Source organism: Syngnathus floridae, chromosome 13, assembly GCF_059516105.1.
Source record: "Syngnathus floridae isolate MCC-2025c chromosome 13, RoL_Sflo_1.0, whole genome shotgun sequence".
In the NCBI taxonomy this organism is placed as follows: Eukaryota; Metazoa; Chordata; class Actinopteri; order Syngnathiformes; family Syngnathidae; genus Syngnathus; species Syngnathus floridae.
The window spans coordinates 10,799,162-10,816,986 of NC_142425.1; the positions used below are offsets into that span (position 1 = coordinate 10,799,162).

The 17,825-nt window shown below is 45.3% G+C and overlaps 3 protein-coding genes and 1 long non-coding RNA gene across 4 annotated transcripts; 2 read left to right on the plus strand and 2 right to left on the minus strand.

Moving 5' to 3' along the window:
* Nucleotides 1-1,027: 1,027 nt before the first annotated feature.
* On the minus strand, nt 1,028-7,065 carry lrrc52 (leucine rich repeat containing 52). The gene is made up of 3 exons (XM_088394107.1): nt 6,572-7,065; nt 5,948-6,486; nt 1,028-3,001 (listed from the first exon to the last, which is right to left on the minus strand). Exons 1-3 carry the CDS (start codon nt 6,679-6,681, stop codon nt 2,697-2,699), a joined length of 954 nt encoding a protein of 317 aa, XP_088250233.1. The 5' UTR covers nt 6,682-7,065; the 3' UTR covers nt 1,028-2,696.
* A 1,828-nt stretch (nt 7,066-8,893) lies between these two features.
* LOC148388696 (uncharacterized) lies at nt 8,894-9,548 on the plus strand. The gene is made up of 2 exons (XR_015862093.1): nt 8,894-9,086; nt 9,163-9,548. It is a non-coding gene; the product is annotated as an uncharacterized LOC148388696 (long non-coding RNA).
* Nucleotides 9,549-10,081: 533 nt separating this feature from the next.
* Nucleotides 10,082-13,046, plus strand: echdc2 (enoyl CoA hydratase domain containing 2). Its single transcript, XM_088394108.1, has 11 exons — nt 10,082-10,293; nt 10,563-10,630; nt 10,699-10,786; nt 10,851-10,937; nt 11,005-11,097; nt 11,312-11,368; nt 11,455-11,517; nt 11,606-11,730; nt 12,246-12,296; nt 12,365-12,412; nt 12,500-13,046. The coding sequence occupies exons 1-11, from the start codon at nt 10,134-10,136 to the stop codon at nt 12,575-12,577; spliced, it is 918 nt and encodes a 305-aa protein (XP_088250234.1). The 5' UTR covers nt 10,082-10,133; the 3' UTR covers nt 12,578-13,046.
* zyg11 (zyg-11 family member, cell cycle regulator) lies at nt 12,717-17,539 on the minus strand. Its single transcript, XM_088394106.1, has 18 exons — nt 17,132-17,539; nt 16,900-17,065; nt 16,617-16,828; nt 16,183-16,500; nt 16,003-16,116; nt 15,735-15,851; nt 15,451-15,591; nt 15,208-15,384; nt 15,082-15,146; nt 14,904-15,003; nt 14,794-14,844; nt 14,552-14,713; nt 14,266-14,313; nt 13,771-13,968; nt 13,637-13,689; nt 13,464-13,561; nt 13,169-13,361; nt 12,717-13,109 (listed from the first exon to the last, which is right to left on the minus strand). Exons 1-17 carry the CDS (start codon nt 17,153-17,155, stop codon nt 13,180-13,182), a joined length of 2,226 nt encoding a protein of 741 aa, XP_088250232.1. The 5' UTR covers nt 17,156-17,539; the 3' UTR covers nt 12,717-13,109; nt 13,169-13,179.
* Nucleotides 17,540-17,825: the final 286 nt, after the last annotated feature.

Consider the following 17,825-nt stretch of genomic DNA (forward strand, 5'->3'; position numbering starts at 1 on the left):
CCTGGAAGCTCCTCCTCCCCTTAGGAGGCCGTGTTTGGGAATAAAAGGAGATTGAGGTTGGGAATTGTCGTCTTAAGTGTTTAAATCGGGATACGTGGATGAGACGGGATTTGTGCGTCATAAGGTGGGGTGGACGTGGGGGGGTCAGGGTAGTCCTTGGAGGGGCGGTCTGATGGTAATGAGTTGTTAATCTCAGAGGAAGACCGTGTCTATTCTAGGAAGTGGGAAACGTTCTATTCTGAGTTTTTGTGCGACCATGGGTGGTAATTTATTATTATTATATATATATTTTTTTTAAATTTTTTTTTAAAATTATTATATTTATATATTTTATTATAGCTATTTTATTCTTTTTTTTTTTTTTCCATAACCCCACCTTGCCCTACTTCAAACCCTGTCCTGAAAATGGCTTCTACTGTGCTTTGGATGCTTTCTGTAATGACACAGACAGTTCACATCAACTGCAGGGAACACAAAGGACCAGAGGCACGAAAGCATTTCTCAGGATGACACTTTGTGTGTGTGTGCATTTCTGAGTGTGTGTTTGTGTGTGCTTGGTCTGATCCCATTATTTCTCTAAGGGGGATGTTAGCTCCTGAGCGTAAAGCCCATGAAAGACCGTCTAATGCAATAAGTCAATAACACAAACACACACTCACTGAACCAGCTTCTTCGGGCTCCGCACGAGCAGTTTGTTCTTCAAGTGTGGACTAGCATGCTTACCGCGAGCGTTTGTACTGTAAAGGGCAACGAGGCGGCCCGCTCGGGTTTAATGGAGGCCGAAGTCGACATCCGCGGAGGTCGACGCCGGCTTCAGATGGGATGCTCGCCTCGCTTGGCACCCAGTCCTCTTACTTTTTGTAGCAAATACCTAGAGTGCCTGTCGAGTATAAAAAGTCAATCTTGAGTGTTTGGAAATGGAATATTTTCTAAGAAAAAGCTGAGTGAAAATGTCAAGTGGGGCAGTGCCCTTGCCCCCAGCAGATGGCGCTGTAGCAAGTCTCAATAAGAAAGTGTTGAAAAGCCATTGGTTGTTCCACTGCTCATCTGTCTTTATTGCTCATGATACATGGTGTACAAAATTAACGAAAACTCAAAGAACAAAAAAAAAAAAGCAACATCAGCAGATGTGTCACTCAAACACACACAGTCAAAAATGTACTTCCAACCAGATCCCAGCCAGAACTCATTCAATTTGGCTCTTTGCCCTCAGCCCACCGCTCCAATAAATTCCCTAATTATCCTTTAAGGACATTTCTGCATAGTCCTGCTCACTGCCAACCAAACGGCCTTGGTGGAGGTAATGATGAAGGGGGGGGGATAACTTATTTGGAGGCTGAGCTGGCTCCGTGACGGGACTCGTCGTGAATCAGTCGTCGAGGCGACTCAATGGGATGCGGTGTGATCGCGTTGGCCCACTTCCACACGCAAACATCCACAAGCACACACACACACGCGCGCTAAAAGCAGGCCTATGGGCCGAGGTCGGCCGAGCCAGTCACTTAGAATCCCGTTAAGCACAACGACGCACTCTATCACTTTGATGTGGTCTTCGTGCGATAGCCTGATCTACTCCCCCCCCCCCACCAGCACAGGTTAGCATCCAGGAGATAGCCACATGTCACACACACACACATTAAAGGTAGCTTGCACATGTTTTTCTATTGTTTTACATTCATCTGTTGTTGTTTTTTGGTTTGAGGTTCGTTGGGTGTATTTTAATGTGTGTGTGTTTATAGAAAGCTTTTTTTGAGCATCTTTTTCATACCCTTGACCTCCACTTCGAGGTCAATATACTAGTACGCTTTCTGCCCTCGTTAATATATTTTTCCCATTACCGTATTTCTGCACTACTTTGGCATGTAGGACAACCACATTACTAGTGAAGCAAAACTGCTAGTGGGCGTTTTAGTGCTGCCAGTAGGATCTGGGAGGCTGCTAGTACAAGTTGGGCATAAATAAGAAGACGTATCAGAGTTTAAAAGTGTTACTAGTGCAGCATTACGGTAAACTGTTTAAGCATTTATTTAATATTCGACTTGGGCGTAGAATTGTCCATGTACTAGTACACTCGTTATTAGTGAAGCAAAAATAATGACACTAGTAGTACTAGTAGCATACTGTCAACAAGTTGACAATTTTATCTCACTTGTAACATGTTGAATATCAAGAATATTAAATAATATAGCTTAAGGTCTATGTGCTAGTATGTTCTTTCACTTTGCAAATTAGTTGGTCAAAATGTGGCACTAGTAATGGAGAAAAATATTTTTGTAAAATATATTCAATCTACTAGTGCATTATATTGTAGTGTACTACTACATGGACCTTAAATGACTAAATAAATGCTCAAATGGCTTTTCATATTTTAAGGTGTTATCTGCAATTGGAAAATAAATTAGAAAATCGTTCTAAGTTCACAGGAGATGATGGTGTTTGTGCAGGGGGGCGGGGCTTATTGCTTTTAATAATATTTATAGTATTCCCTATTCATGAGGTAAAGGCATACAGTTCGTTGTTTGGCTTACACACACACGCACACACACATTCTGTCCTTGTGTTGAGTCAACAATAAAAGGCTGTGTTCGGAATCAGTCTTTTGCTCCTAAATCGATGTTTTCAATTGATTTTGAGTGATTCCGAACACAGCCCAAAATCCACGAATGGAGTCTTTGGTCTCAGAGTCATCGGCGGCATCAGACCTGCAAGCCAGGCTTGCTCACGTCCCCATTTCCCTGCTTCCCCCCTCTGGCGTCCTCGTCATCACTGTCCAGCTCCTCGCTCTTGCGTTTGTTGTAGCGTTCGTAGAGCACCATGAGCACGCCCATCACCCACGCCGATACCGTGCCCGCCGAGAAGATGACGAAGCCGATGGCCACGAAGAAGAGGTAGTCCCAGTAGCCCAGGCCCTGGTGGCAGTCCGCCCGTAGTTGCATGCCCACCTCGGCCAGACGCCGACCCGCTAGCTCGGCCGGACCGTGGCACACCGTCTGGCCCTCGTCTGTTATTGAAGAAGAGCAAAAAAAAATAATTAGGATAAGTCAAAAGATTACAAAGTCACAAGGTCGCGTTCATCCTCCGATGGAGCAAACAGATGCAAGCGAATACTCAAGCAAGCATCCCCCCCCCCTTTTTTTTTTTTAATCATCTCATCTAACTTCATCTCTCATTAGCAACACACTAATTGACATCCTCATTATCACCCGCCCCATCCTCCCCTCCACGCTCAGTTGACTCTGCAAATAATCATGACGTGAGAGGACGAAGAAGAGGAAAGACGATTAGATGGAGGCCGAGCACTGGACAAATGTTCAATTTGTGTTTAAGTTACGTCCAACAACATAATTTATAAACAACACAGAGTGAATAGTATTTTTTCCGCCCTCACGAGAATCTGGCCACTGTCTCTTTGGTGTCCAGCTGAATGATGGAGGGATCAGGAACGATCTACCTCAGGATGGATCTTGATCTCGACAGGCTTCCTCTTCCTGTCTCCTCCTCGCCAAACACTTCCCTGACACCTCCTGACCCCGTCACTTCAACCCCATCCTTCTCCGTCACCCCCTACTTGCATCCTTTGACACTGATGCATGAGCTTCTTATAAGAAATTTACAACGTTCGTACTCTCTGTTGTTACAATTCGCCTGTCGTCTCACGTTTTTTAATTTAACGTGATTCAAACCCAACAATCGTGATTACAGCGTTGCTCAACAAACTTAATTGACAACCTCTAATGGACTTTTACTGCAGCTGTATTGGAATTCGATGCAGGTTTAAGGACCAATTCAAATGTAATGAGTTTGATCCAAGGTTATCAAACACTGCCCACATCAATACCACCTTGGGCCCACACACACACTATATTTGCAAAAATTTTAATTCCAATTTGATCAGCTTCATCAACCTCGATAAAGGAAGCCCAATAATAGTGCTGGACGTTTTAAAAGTGGACTTTAGTGTGTGACAGATAAGAGTGCTGACAAGTTGTGCAAATGTCAAGGACATTCCTGACAGCTTTTCCTGGCCTGACTGATGGGAAGTGAGGATAAAAAAACACACACTTGGTGAAAAAGAAAGTGATAAGGAAACTGGACCCCATTATGTCTGTTTATCAGAGGTGGCAAAAGTACTCAGGCTTATGTTTTTAGAGGTAAATACATGCTAGCTTTCAACGTTAGCCACCAATGTTAGTTGTGATGTTACACACCAATTAGCTCTAATGTTAGCTACAAAATTAGCTCAAACCTCAGTTTCCAATTTTTACTTGAATGTTAGCATTCGCCGTTAACTTTCAATATACCGTATTTTCCGGACTATAAGGCACACCTAAAAACCTAAAATTTTCTCAAAAGCCTACAGTGCGCCTTATAGTCCGGTGCGCCTTATATATGGACCAAATTCCTAAATTTAAACTGGCCCGAAGCATTGTGTCATGAAATCAATCATAAATTCCCCGCTGAAGACTATGAATCATGAATCAAAAAGACTTGAATATTAGCTTCTGAAACTGAATCCTAATCAATGTTTGTGCATTGTAGGTTTGAGAGACTTGGATCGGACCCAGCTCATCAATGACCCTCATTAGGACAAGCAGCAAAATCAGCAAACTTCCGTCAAGGCGGAACTGCTAACAAAAGTAAGAAAAGTGATGTTTTGAACTTTTTGTTTGACTTCTGAGGCTTTTTCTGCACCCCCAACACAATCAAGTGATTATCTAAAGCTGGAGGGTTTGAAATGTGCGCTGATGCTATCAAGGAGCTTAAACGCAATCATCGCGGCGCCTAAGAATAGTTGACCTTTTCCACATTCACGCCTTCGCTCTCATTCTTGAACGTTAGTCAGAATGCCGTCGTCCTCCTTTTTCAGTTCCTCTACAGCAGCTCTTCATCTTCTGGCAGAGGATAAGTGTAGAGCCACAGTGAAGGTCGGCTCACAGCAGAAAGCTGTTATCGCTTATCTTTTTTTTTTTCTTTTTTTTCATTTATTCCCCTTCAGCCCCTTTTCACTCTATTTCGCTCAACTACTCTCCCGTTACGCTCTTGACTTTCGACAAATGTAGATTCTCGGGTTATGCTGGAAGTCAGATCCCTTTCAAAGTTTGAAGAACTCAACAAATAAAAAATAAAAAAAGGCCCGGTTAAAGATATTGTTTTAAATATTAATCATTGATTTTTTTATTTAAATCAAATTTAAATTATTTAGAATAAATTATACCAAAACATGCAGCAAAATGTATATTCAAACATATTTTTGAATTTTCTTTTTGTTGTTGCGTTCGAAAGTAGCCAGTTTGATTTTTTTAAAAGTAATTTTTGACTTTATATTTGATAAGACAAAATTGTGATTAAAAACAATTGAGAATGCAACAAAAATAAAGATTATAGTGTAACTTTCACGTGGGAGAGTTCCAAGTATACCAAAAATAAAAACATCTCCCATTACTTTTGTCCATATCTTGAGTTTTGGCTCTGCTGCACAAGTAGGTCAGCTGAATTGGATATGCGTGCAATCTCCTAAATAATATATGCTGCGCCTGTATTGCAATTCTTTTTAATGAATTTGAGTGGCGGCCTCATACTTGACCCTCTACTTGACCCACCACGTCTTCCCTCAGAAGCTGGAACTAACATCCCTGAAAAAAGTGACTTACTTTTTGCACGTCTGGATTCGGAGCACTTGTCCGAATCAACGCGTCAGGTCACTCGACCGTTCACTGACAATTAGCGAGAGCAACTGCGAGAGAGAGTGTAACGCTTTAGGCGCGGGAGGAATAAATAGAATGGAGACGCTACACGGAAGCTTTTCCCTCAAATGAATATTCACGCCAATAGGAGATGCTCCACAATGACCTCATCGGGGGGAAAGGTCACGAAAAACACCTTTCCACCAATAATGTCCCATATCGTCTTGAAGTTCACACGTTGGAGTAACGGTAAGCGTCCTCACCTTGGAACTTAAAGCTCTCGATCTGGACCCAAAGGCAGAGGTCCTCTGTGTCGCAGTCGCACCTCCACGGGTTCCCGCTGAGTCCCAGAGACCTGAGGGCCGGCAGTCCGATCAAGCAGCTGATGTTGAAGGCGCTCAGGTTGTTCCGGCTCACGTCCAGGACCTGCAGGGCCAGGTTCTCGGCAAAGGCGTCGGCGTGGATTTCTCCGAGACCCGGGTTGTCCGTCAGCCGCAGCATGACCAGGGACGCCAAAGGTCCGAAAGTCCGCTCGTCGATCTGCAGTAGGATGTTGAAGGACAGGTCCAGGTAGGCTAGCTTGCGGAGGTTGCCGAAGGTGGACTCTGAGATCTCCGTCAGGGAGTTGTTGCTGCAGTCCAGGTAGACCAGGTCGGACAGGTAGTTGAGCTGCAACGCCGGCAGGTCCCCGATGCGGTTGTTGGAGATGATGAGCTGCCGGGTGGCCAGGGGAAGATCGTCGGGGAACCGGGTCAGCTCCCGCCCGGCACACTGGACCACCAGCTGGTCGTCGCACACGCACCTACAGAAAAAGTTTCAAAGTTGGACACATGCCCTCAGAAATATGACTAAACCAGGATTTTGCAAAATTGAAATTTTTCACACACCTGTCGGGGCAGCCTGCCGTGAGCGCCGGCGACGGGGCCGCCCCCATCACGAAGACCAAGAGGGACAGTAGCCGCAGGGACTGGGCGCCGGGCTGACGGGGGACACGCATGACGGGGGTCGGACCCCGGAACGTCACGGAGCGGGGACGCCGCCCCTGCTCATCCTGGACAGCCTCTCGGGATCCAGCCTCTCTTGGTTACTTAGTCCCGGACGGGCGACACCCGGGTGGGCGAGCTTAGCGGACTTGGCCCCACCGAGCTACTGAATCACCCCTGTGGTGACTCATGCTGGTGTGCAAGTTGTCCCCCGCCGAGTGCATGACGGAGCCGTCACTTCCCGAGCCAAAGGGTTGAGCTCCTCCAGTCCGGGTTGAGCTCCTCCAGTCCGGGTTGAGCTGTATTTTTTCCTCCTGCTGAGCGGCACTTCTTCTCCGGAGGAGAATGGAAGCTGCGCGACGTGTCCTTCCCACTGCTTGGCTTTGCTGCACTACTGATGCTCCTGAGCGCCGAGCTGCCTCACTGAGCGCCTAGTCACGTGACCACCAGTGTGTGTGTGTGTTTGAGAGAAGGGATAATTGTGGGCTGACGTAATCAGGTATTCTGGAGTGCACGAGACCGTCTAAACTCAAATGAAACATGACTCTCTCATTCTCACACACACAAGCAGACACACACACTCGTGATAATGCTTTTAGCCGTTTATTGAACAACACAAAGAATCAAACAGACAAAATATAAAGTGAGAATCAATAGAAGAGGGAGCTGCTGTAGGCCACAACTCACACCCAAATGCTCACATGCAGTTGAACTTAAAATAGTGACCATCTTATTCTCCTTTTTTTTTTTAATCAGGACTTAGGCAGCAACACTTTTGTTCTTATCAATGCTCAATTATTTTACAATTGGATCACCATTGTGGAAAACCAATTAATCCCTTAATTAGTGTAAGTGTTTTCCTGTCTCGAGTTTGTTCCTATTTCACATTTCCATGTCTGTATGATTTTCACTCAGATTTTTTTGTCTCAAACATCACTGGGCCACAAAGTGGCGGCAGCAGCACCCGTCTGAATAACAAACACAGATATAACAGACTTTGTCTCATATGCTCCACTGGCTAATTCCTCCCCCCTTCTGCCCCCCCCCCCCCCCCTTCCCGGCGGCGTGTTGACTTCATTATGCATATTCACGTCGAACTGCAGCCGCCGGTTTTATTCATTAATTTTAATTGCGGGAGTCAGTGGAACATTGGGCTCAGTTGGATGTTGATTGCTTATTTAAATATTTTCCATGTTCAATATTTCACCATTGGAAATGATTATACAATAACGGTGAAGCAGCATGTGGCTCATTGGCTATTTATAAACGATTGTATTTTTCATGACTCATGTTTAGTATCAAAGTAGAAAGAAAAACAACTCTTTGACCTCCACAGCTTTTCATAATGTGCCCCCCCCCCCATCCCAAAAGCGAAAATGAGTATTTATAGTGACATTAAACTCACTTGTGTGTGAACGAACCCATGAAAATAAAAATGTGCGGCCAACACTTTCCCACCCTGGTAATTTTGTAACGGCTGCAACCATTCATCAGAATTAGTTGGCTTCATTAGCTAAAATGACGGGAACGGGTGGTCACCTCTGTCAGACCCCTCAAGGCAAAATAAAAAATGCTTAGAAAGCAGGACCAAATGACCAGTAATCGTCTCTTCAATTGTTTCGATGGATTTCCGATTTGAACTTTCATTGTTATTCGTAATATTTTCCCATTATATATATCATCACATGCATTCTGACATTTTTTTATTTGTGCTCGGAGGTTATTCCTTCTTCTCCGTGGCTGTAACGATGTTCTCTCAGACCACTTCCATCACTGCCCAGGTAATACCATTGAAGCAAAGGGCAAGATCGTCCCTCAGTTACCATCATTAGATTTCCAACCGCGGGTGCGCTTGTGGTTGTTTACTCGGTCTAAAGTTGGCTCATTATCCAATTCAGGAGGTAACTTAATTGACCTTATCTGTGTGGCCAAAAGTAATGTGACACCTGGCACTGTTTGACACTTTGTTGGACGACTCTCTCCGTGCCTTAAAGGGGAAGTCCACCCTTAAATTTTCTAGCCTCCACTAATCTAAACATGACATTCTGATTAATATTACACTTAATTGCACAATATTTATCCTGGTTTTATCCATCTTAGGGGGCAGCCATTTTGTTCATGACATCACAGTCTGGTCACAACCAATCACAGCTGAAAACTGGTGAGTCGTGTAACTTTGCTGGTCCTTTTGTTATACCTTCCATCTCTTCTAGTCGATACTCGGACAGTAGCAATTTTGGAGCAGCTATAGATTTTTGTTAGAGACTTGTTTGAGGTAAACAAAGCGGAGATTTAGTGGAGGGCCTAGGTTGGTTGTGCTCTAAAAAGGACACTACTTATTGTTCCAGGAGCTTCTCGAGCAGGAGCCAGTGAAGCATGCGACATAAAATAACTTTGTCCTCCAGCATTTGGGCTGCAGGTTGGTATTAAAAAACGATCGCTGTTCACCAGGCAGGTCACGAGTCTGATGTCCGTGTCTGTGTCCTTGACCGCAGAGCCTCGGTGTCACTCACTGTCCGTCAGGCTCATGTTATGTCTCACACACTTCGGCGATCCCGCGGCGAGCATCGCCGACCTCCAGTTTTCCGTCTCATTGCGTGCGCACACGTACGAGAAGGGCAAAGGAGGTGACCTGTTGCTCCCACGGAACCAGATTCTTGGCAATCCGTCGGGTTGCATTTCGCCAGACTGCAACAGAAGCCTCAGACAAACGAGGGTATCGGTCCGATTCTTTTACGTCTTGATATTACACCTCATGTCTGCACACACACACTCAGCTCAATCATTCATATCACCGTCTGGCTGTAATTGCATAACCTCTAAAGACCTGCTCAATAATGCATGGTCAAAGTAGTCATGGCAGCTTGCTGGAAAACCTTAATGTGTGTGCGTGTCTTTGAATGCAATATCTATTCAGCCAGCATTTTCAAAATGGCTTACCAGAATTCTGCCATCATTATTCATCATTGCCAATTTGGGAAACATGATTTTCTTTGGCAGGCCAGATCTGGCCCCCCGGCCTCGGGTTGGACAACTGCGCTTTTAGTAAACTGTGTTGAAAGTCAATGTGAAATATCAACTAAATGAAAACGAGGATAAATAAAGAAACATCGCTCTACAAATGTATTTTAATTGCGTTATTATTTGTGAAAATCAAGCGTAAACAAAATATTTTTTATAAAAAAGAATGCATATGAGTGCCCCTAGTTGTAAACATTAAGCATTTCCTGCGATACATTATTTTAATGAAATATGGGTAATTAAATGTCTAATGTCCGAGCCAAAAAGTTAAACGTGAACACCACGCGCTGCAGTTTACTCTCTTCGCTAACAGCCGTAAAGATGCGTTCAAAGAACACTCAAAATGTCAACCAAATGACAACTCACTTTCTTGCCAACGAGGAAGAAACTCACGGCAAACTTCCTGCACTTCTACGGATGTGCGTCATCCTCCACAAAAGCGAGCATGTCGCCGCTACTTCTCCGCAGCTTGCCGTCGTTCCTTGCCGGTTCCCATGGGGTCCGAGTGGTGGCGGCAGTTGCCGGTTTCAGCAGCGCTCTGGGCGGCATGCAGCTAAGTAACTCCCCGGAGGTGGAACTCAGGAAACTACCCGGCAAGGACGAAGGTAGGATTGACACAAATCTTCAAGTTCATGCAAAACACAACAAATGCAACATATTTCATCCAGTAGAAACATCTTAGCGAGTTGTGCAATTTTATTGGATATTATAAGGATTAATTGGAGACATGTCTGAAGACTTTCTTGATTGTTGAATTAGTCAGACTTGTTATCCATTTCGACATCAGTTACCAATTATAACATTTCATCAAACATTTGCAGCATGCAAAAAGTTAACAACTAAACATTGACTCCATTTATTTATTTATTTTCAGGCATTGCGGAAGTGCGCATGTGCAGACATAGCGCTCGGAACGCTTTGGGTCATGTGTTTGTGTCTCAGGTGTGTATGCATGCATGCATGAAATTTAAACACACATGATGACTTGAGTCAAGCGTTTGTGTGAGCAGATGAGGGAGTTGGTGTCCAAGGTGTCCAGTGACTCGACAGTACGCGTGCTTGTCTTCAGGAGTTTAGTTCCTGCAGTTTTCTGTGCAGGTGAGCTCCGTGGAGGAAAGTTCCAAATAAATTGTCACTCAAAATTTTTGCTTCTGGTCTGCAGGTGCTGATTTAAAAGAAAGGGCTTTAATGAACAACCAGGAGTCGGATCTGTTCGTTCACGGCCTGCGCTCCCTCATGACTCAGATCGGTAGGCGAAGTCATTTTTTTTATTTTGAATGTTAAAAACTTGACTTGGCTTCTCGTGTGTCATTCAGCCTTGTTGCCAATGCCTACCATAGCCGCCATTGATGGCGTGGCTGTGGGAGGTGGACTAGAGCTAGCTTTGGCCTGTGACCTCCGCACGGCTGGTGAGTGACCTCTTCGGCTCAAAGTTGGATAAATTCATTTGAGGGATTTCGCTTTAATGAAGCCTGCATTTTTTTTATGCAAATATTTATCAATCCAGTCCCTTTTTGACAATCCAGGCGGTCTCCACGTACAAAAAGCAGAATGCTGCTTAGGTCTTAATGACGCTCATCATCGTCGACCTTCACTTGTCCTCTTGTGCTTTTTTTTTTCCAGCATGTTCTGCACAGATGGGCCTGATTGAGACGACGCGGGGGCTGCTCCCTGGGGCCGGTAAGACGTCACGCTCTAAAATCTTAACCAGGGGCAAAGAAAGTCTTGACTTTGAGTTTTTTTTTTTTTTTTTTTGGGGGGCACAGGGGGAAGTCAGCGACTGCCTCGCACGGTGGGACTTGCACTGGCCAAGGAGCTTATCTTCACAGGTGGTATCTAAACCTGCAATGTAGACTAGCGCTGTTTTTTTTTTTGTTTTTTTTTATAACCCTCCTCTCCCCATGTGTATTTTGACAGGTCGGCGCGTGGGGGGTCAAGCGGCTGCCGAGATGGGGCTGGTGAACAGAGCGGTGCAGCAAGACCAGACAGGAGAGGCGGCTTACAACGAAGCGCTCGACCTGGCCAGAGAGATCCTGCCTCAGGTCTGCCTCCAGACCATTAAATCCTTCTTCAATTTACCCTTTCTCCTCCTCATCCTGCTCTCTTTCTCTGCGGGCTTCTGTCGTTCCGTATTTCTTCTACTCCAGCTAAGACGCCTGCAGTCGGCAAGGCCACGGTGGAGTGGAGAAATGGGCCAAGCATAGTGGACAGGCAGTTGTACAAAATATGCTGGACTGTGAAACAAGTTAAAATATTTAGAAAATACAATTTTGAAAGAATAAACAAAGTTTTTTAATTCAACTACAAGGAATTCGCACTATTCCCAGGGATAGACAAATAAATGTCCTCCCAAAGAGGCTTGTAGTTCCCTGTAGTTGCCACAAGACGGCGACATTTCCTCAAAAACAGCATCAGATTTGTTTTCTGAGGAATATATATTCAAAATTCAAATTGACTTTGAATGAGAGGACAAACTCGGGTTGTTTTTATTTACAAACAATTAGCTCCACTTATGAGAATGATTTATAAGAGATTTGATTGTCAAACTGTCCTGCAGGCTCCAATGGCTGTGCGGATGGCCAAAGAGGCGATGAACAGAGGCATGGAGGTAAGTTATTTCGCATTATTGTCATTTTCACCAGTTCAGCGCCCTGACTGACATTTGACCCTTATTAGGTTGACATCACCTCTGCAATGGCCATAGAGAGGATGTGCTACGCTCAGGTAAGCAACTCCATTTATCTCGTGTTGGCTCTCGTTAGCTTGCACAATTGTACCTAATAAAAATGGCGGGTGTGTCGACCATTTCAGGTCATCCCGACGCGGGACAGACGGGAGGGAATGGCGGCCTTCCTAGAGAAGAGACCTCCGCAATATATTGGCGAATAAGCTGTTTTTATTTGGGGCGGGGTGAATCACTGTTTTTTTCCCCTTCGCGCTAGCAACACTATCTCATTCAGGAATCGGCTAAAATTAAACAGTAAAATGTTCATTTGCTAATTAGAAATCCTGACTAATTATAACCAAATACTTGCACTTATTTTTTATTACAATGACTCAAATAATAAGGAACAAAATAATTAATAGTATACAATGTGATGCAACAAGCGAATACACATTCCATTAAGCTAATAAACATGCTCATTATGATAAATATCTTACAAGGATAAAATCATAATACAAGAAAAAAGTCATTTACTAAAGCACATCATTCTGTGTAGCTTTTTTTTTTTCATATTCTTTGTGTTCTCATTTTACAGCACCTTTAAGTATCATTGCGGCATGCTCAAAATCCCGTCGACTTTGAATCGTATTTGAAACATTCGTATGGAACATAAAGAAAGTTTGTGTGCAAACAGCTGCATATTCTCTGTCCATTCACTTCGACATAAGACTCACTCGAGCTTGCGGGGTTGAATATCTGAAAGAGAAAAACGATTAGACGTTGGCAAATATATGATCTAAATATATTTATTTTACCCTGGTTGATTTTATTGATGTGGTGGCAGGCGGGTGGCGACGGGCTGGCCCGTGCGCGCTCGGTGACGTTCCAAGCTTTCCAATATGCTTTCCGTGAGCTGCCCGACGTCCGGGTGTGTTTGCGGGTTGGTGTGTACCCGCTGCAGCTGCTGCAGGCCGCCTTCCTCCAACAGCATACTGCAATAACGCCCGGCTACACACAAACAGCAAATATTCAATTATTACTTGTGTTTGCTGAGTATTTTTTCCCCTTCTGTAGCTAATCAATACAGTTTTTGTGCATAATGTGTCTCACCATTCTTGCTGCAGACATGTTGCATGGCCCACGCAGCCCACAGTTGGACTCCTGGTGTGTGGAAGCACTCCAGCAAGGGAAAGAAGGGATTGAATGATCTGCGGGAAATGCAATATTTTCATCTTTGGACATCAAGGTAGAGAATGTTGAAGTTTTATCTGTGGGTTTCTTACCTGTAGGCCACCATCTCGCAGTCAGGTGCAGGCCACTTCATGATGACGTCGTGCTAGCAGAACATTGTGCGAAACTCAGTCTTGAGAGATTTTTTTTTTTTATTCTAGCAGGCTTTCCCATTCATCACTCTTACCAACTGCTCCAAAAGGGACGACCTGAGCTCAGGGCCGAGAGTCCAAGCGTCCTTTCCCCGTGACGTGAGGTGCGCCAGGATGCCGGCGGCGAAGTAGCTCACCTCCACCTCGGGGCTGTGCAGCAGAGTCCTGATGTGGTCCAGGAAGGTGTGGACCATCAGCTCGCAATGCAGCTCGCCCACCTCTGCTATGTTGTTCTAGCGCAGGACAAGGTACAACAGTCAACCTGTGCTACGTCACGGTTCACAATGTACAGAGCAGTCTAATTTATTTTTTTAATTTTTTAAACCTGTAGCCTGTTAATAGCATTTTTTGTTTTCAGTCCAACACAAAAGTATTACTTTGCCGCCATCTGTTGGAATCTTATTGTATTTATTTCATTGTTTACAAAATGACATTTGGTTGAACATTTTGATGACACTGTTTTCTTGAAATTTTGCAACTTTACATGATAAAGCAAATCTTTTCAATGTTCAATAAGATGAGTTGCTTACCAGCAGACCCAGAACCTTCTGCTGAATGGACGACTCGTTAGGGAAGGACTGGAGAAACAAAGAAAAACAAGTGAGTCACTCTTTCCACATCAAATGGAGATGGTGTGGCCTGGCTGACATGATTGATCACATCTGCTGGACACAATTTTAGAAAATCCAGTACCAGTGTAACCTCAATTTAAAATTAAAAAGGATTACAACTAAAAATATTCTAAGTGCGGCAACATTTTTTTAATTAAAGCTAAAACTGCAGTTTTGTTAACAACGTGTGCCTGTCTGCATGTACCTCTAAAACTTTGATGAACAGGTCGAGTCCTTGGTTCTCAATAAAATGGCGGCAAGTCGTCGGCGACTCGTCGGTGAGGTTCCAGAGGGCGCTCAGGGTGAATTTGAGAGTTGCGTCCACCATGCCTTGAGTGGCCTTCTGACGTACAATGTGGAGAAGTTGCTGCGGGCGGGCGGGACCAAACAACATACTTAAACTACGCAAGGTGACCAGCCTGACGAACGTAAATTTTAGATGGTTACCTTGACTATGAACAACTCTGCACCCAGCTGAGCTGTTTGCTCTGTGGACAACTGTGGAAGATATTCAGAAGTTCAATCCATCCAGCAATAATAATAACATACTAACGTACCTTTGCAGCCAGTATGGAAATGATAGCCACAGCCATCCTCTGCATGTTCTGGTCCTCATGATTGCAAAGCCACTGCATTACCAGTTTGGCAGCCTCAAACCTTGATGAGGATTGTTTTTTTTTGGGGTATTATGAATGTGTACCTAATGTATTGACCGATTCAGCGTTCACTTCCTACCTGTTGAATGGCACTTCTTGTAAAATGCGGTCGCTGCAGAGAGACAACAGGCAGTTCTTCTGCAACTGGAAAACAAAGAGGAACATTGTGTCTGCTGCCATTTTAATTTCTTGAAATAATCTCTACCTGTTGGTGGTTGGGGAACGTCCTCATGGCCTCCAGCAGGAGCTGAGTGACGGTACTGAGCAGGCGGACCGGCATCCCTGCCGCTAGGTCTTGCTTGGTTAGGTTGAAGACACAAGCGCTGGCCGCCAGCTGGACGTTGAGCGTGGCCTGGTGGTTCTTCATGCCGAGGACCACCAGCTGCAAAGACAATTTTCAGTCCAGGGCCAGCAATGCGGAGCTTGACCTGATCGTGGTCGTCCGCACCTTTAAAATGTCAGGCCGAGGCTTCTCCATGACGTGTGTGAGGCTGAAGAGGTGGAAGAGCGCCTCTCGCACAAAGCCCTCCCGCTCGCTGTAGCGGCGCAGCGCCTCGCAGATCTGCGTTTCGTTGGCTTCGCCCGTTACCTGGATAGCAGCAGTACATAATTTAGCCGTGTATCCACCATCTTGCAAAACAGGCTCAGATTTAACAGTGTGTGGAAATTTTTGTTAATTGATTTGGTGGTGTTTTTTGAAATTGTATGCCAAGAAAAAAAAAACCAACGTACTTTCAGGTTTCCATCGCCGGAGAGGAATTCAGAAAACCCGGCGTCTGTGGCCAGAAGTCCGACAAATGTCATTTGGGGTCTTTCGTCCACAAACGCCTTCACGGCCGTGTCTGTCACCTGTATTAAAAAAAAAAAGGGGGGGGGGGGGGGTGGTAAATTGATTTTTGAATGGCTAATGTTAATATTTGGAAACGCTGGAAAACAGATTGAATTTGTATATACACAGTTTTCACTTTTTTTTTTTTTTTTTTAATCTATTTTTATTTACCTGTTTCCTTCCAGACACATCCAGGGAAACTAAAGCAGGAAGTATCCCGGGTTGTCCGAGCAGCTGCCGAGCGACATCGGAGGTGAACTGCTTGTCATCGCTGATATCCAAGTGCTGCCGACAGACGCACACGAAAATCAATTGTCGGTCCCTCGGCGTCGGAACTCGCCGTCCGCTCACCTGCAACACGTCCAACTGACCAATGACAGCCAGCAGCTGCGCGGAGCTCATCTCCAGCCTCTTCAGCTGGTGCAACGTGAGCGAGCGCAACCTCTCCTTTAGGCCCAGCAGCGGGTTCAGGTTGGTGACTGACGTGTTGGACAGATCCAGACTCTCCAGCCGCGGCAGTGAGCAGACGTCGGCCAGACCCGAGTCGTAGAAGTCCACGTTGGCCAGGGAGAGCGAGCGCAGCCCTTGCAGGGTGCTGAAGCCGTGGCGGCTCGGTTCCTCCAGGGAGGACATGGTGAGGCCCGTCAGTACCAGTCGCTGGAGGGACTCCTGCGCCATGGAAGATTTAGGAGGGACAGCATGAGCAAAGGTCTCTTGGATAAATTCAAGCACTTTACAAGAATTTAGATTGCTTACCAGGCATTTTCCCCCACATTTATTATTACCTGACAATATTTATTGGTGGCCAGTCCGTGTAGAATGTCGGGGATGGTGAGGTCGGCGTTGACCCGGGCGGCGTCCAGCTCTGACAGCCTGTGAGGACAGAGGGCTCGCTGGAAAGCCTCGGCAGATATGCGGGCCGTGCGGATGCACGCACGCCGCAGACGCAGGTATTCGCAGTTCCGGAACACCCCCACTGTGCTGTCATTCAGCAGACCTGTCATGGATTTTTTTTAGCGACACTGCTATGTTTGATTGGAGGTGACATCTCATATGTGGTGGGTTTACCCTCAGTTGCCATTTTGGCCAGAAGCTGGTCTGCAAGCTCCTGGGGAAAGAGCACGGCCTCCCGGAAGCACAGAGAACCATCAGCACGTTTTACGCACAGGCACTCCAGGTTCTGGCTCACAAAGGTGAGGCACAGGTCCGTCAAGCTCGCCGGGGACGCCTCATCCTGCGGACCACACAGAAGCACCTCAGCACAGAAAGCAATCGAACGTGAAGAGGAAGGGAAACCTACCGCAATGAGAAAGCTGGAGGCCATTGTTGTGGAATTAGTCTAGTCAGGGGGGAGTGTTGTGGAGCGGCTCCAACAATGCCGATCCGAACGCCGGGCCGGCTGCTGAGGGGACGGCTGGAGAAGCTAACTAGGCTAACTAGCTAGCTCACTTGTTGTCGCCTCCGTTCCCTCTCCGCAGCACGGCGTCGACGATTGTCCAATTTGTTGCAAATCATGTTTTTGTCGGTTTGTTTATAGGTTGAATGTTATGTCAACAAAATCGTCTTGGCCAGGAGGAATGGGTTCAAGCGAAATAATAGTCGGGGCTATTTTTGACGTGACAACCCGTAAACAAAAGGTCATAACTCCGGAAGTAGATTGAGAAGCGAGAAGGCGGCTCTACGGAAAGCGATGAGGGTACTTTATGTACCCAATTTCCTTGTGACAAAAGATTATAATATTATGAATATATTATGCAATATGTCACAAAGTCTTTGGTCATAAATGACGTTTGTTTTCCTTGTCATGAAAAAAAAACACACAGTAAGAGTGCCTGGCAACAAATGAGAAGGTGGGTCATTTTGTATCGCATCCAAATCTACATAAAATGTTATTTGCAAACTACTGAAACAAATATATACAAAACTTTCAATTATCCATTTTCACTCAAGGAATAAGCAACCAGTTTACAGAAGGCTAGGAAGACAAAACCAGA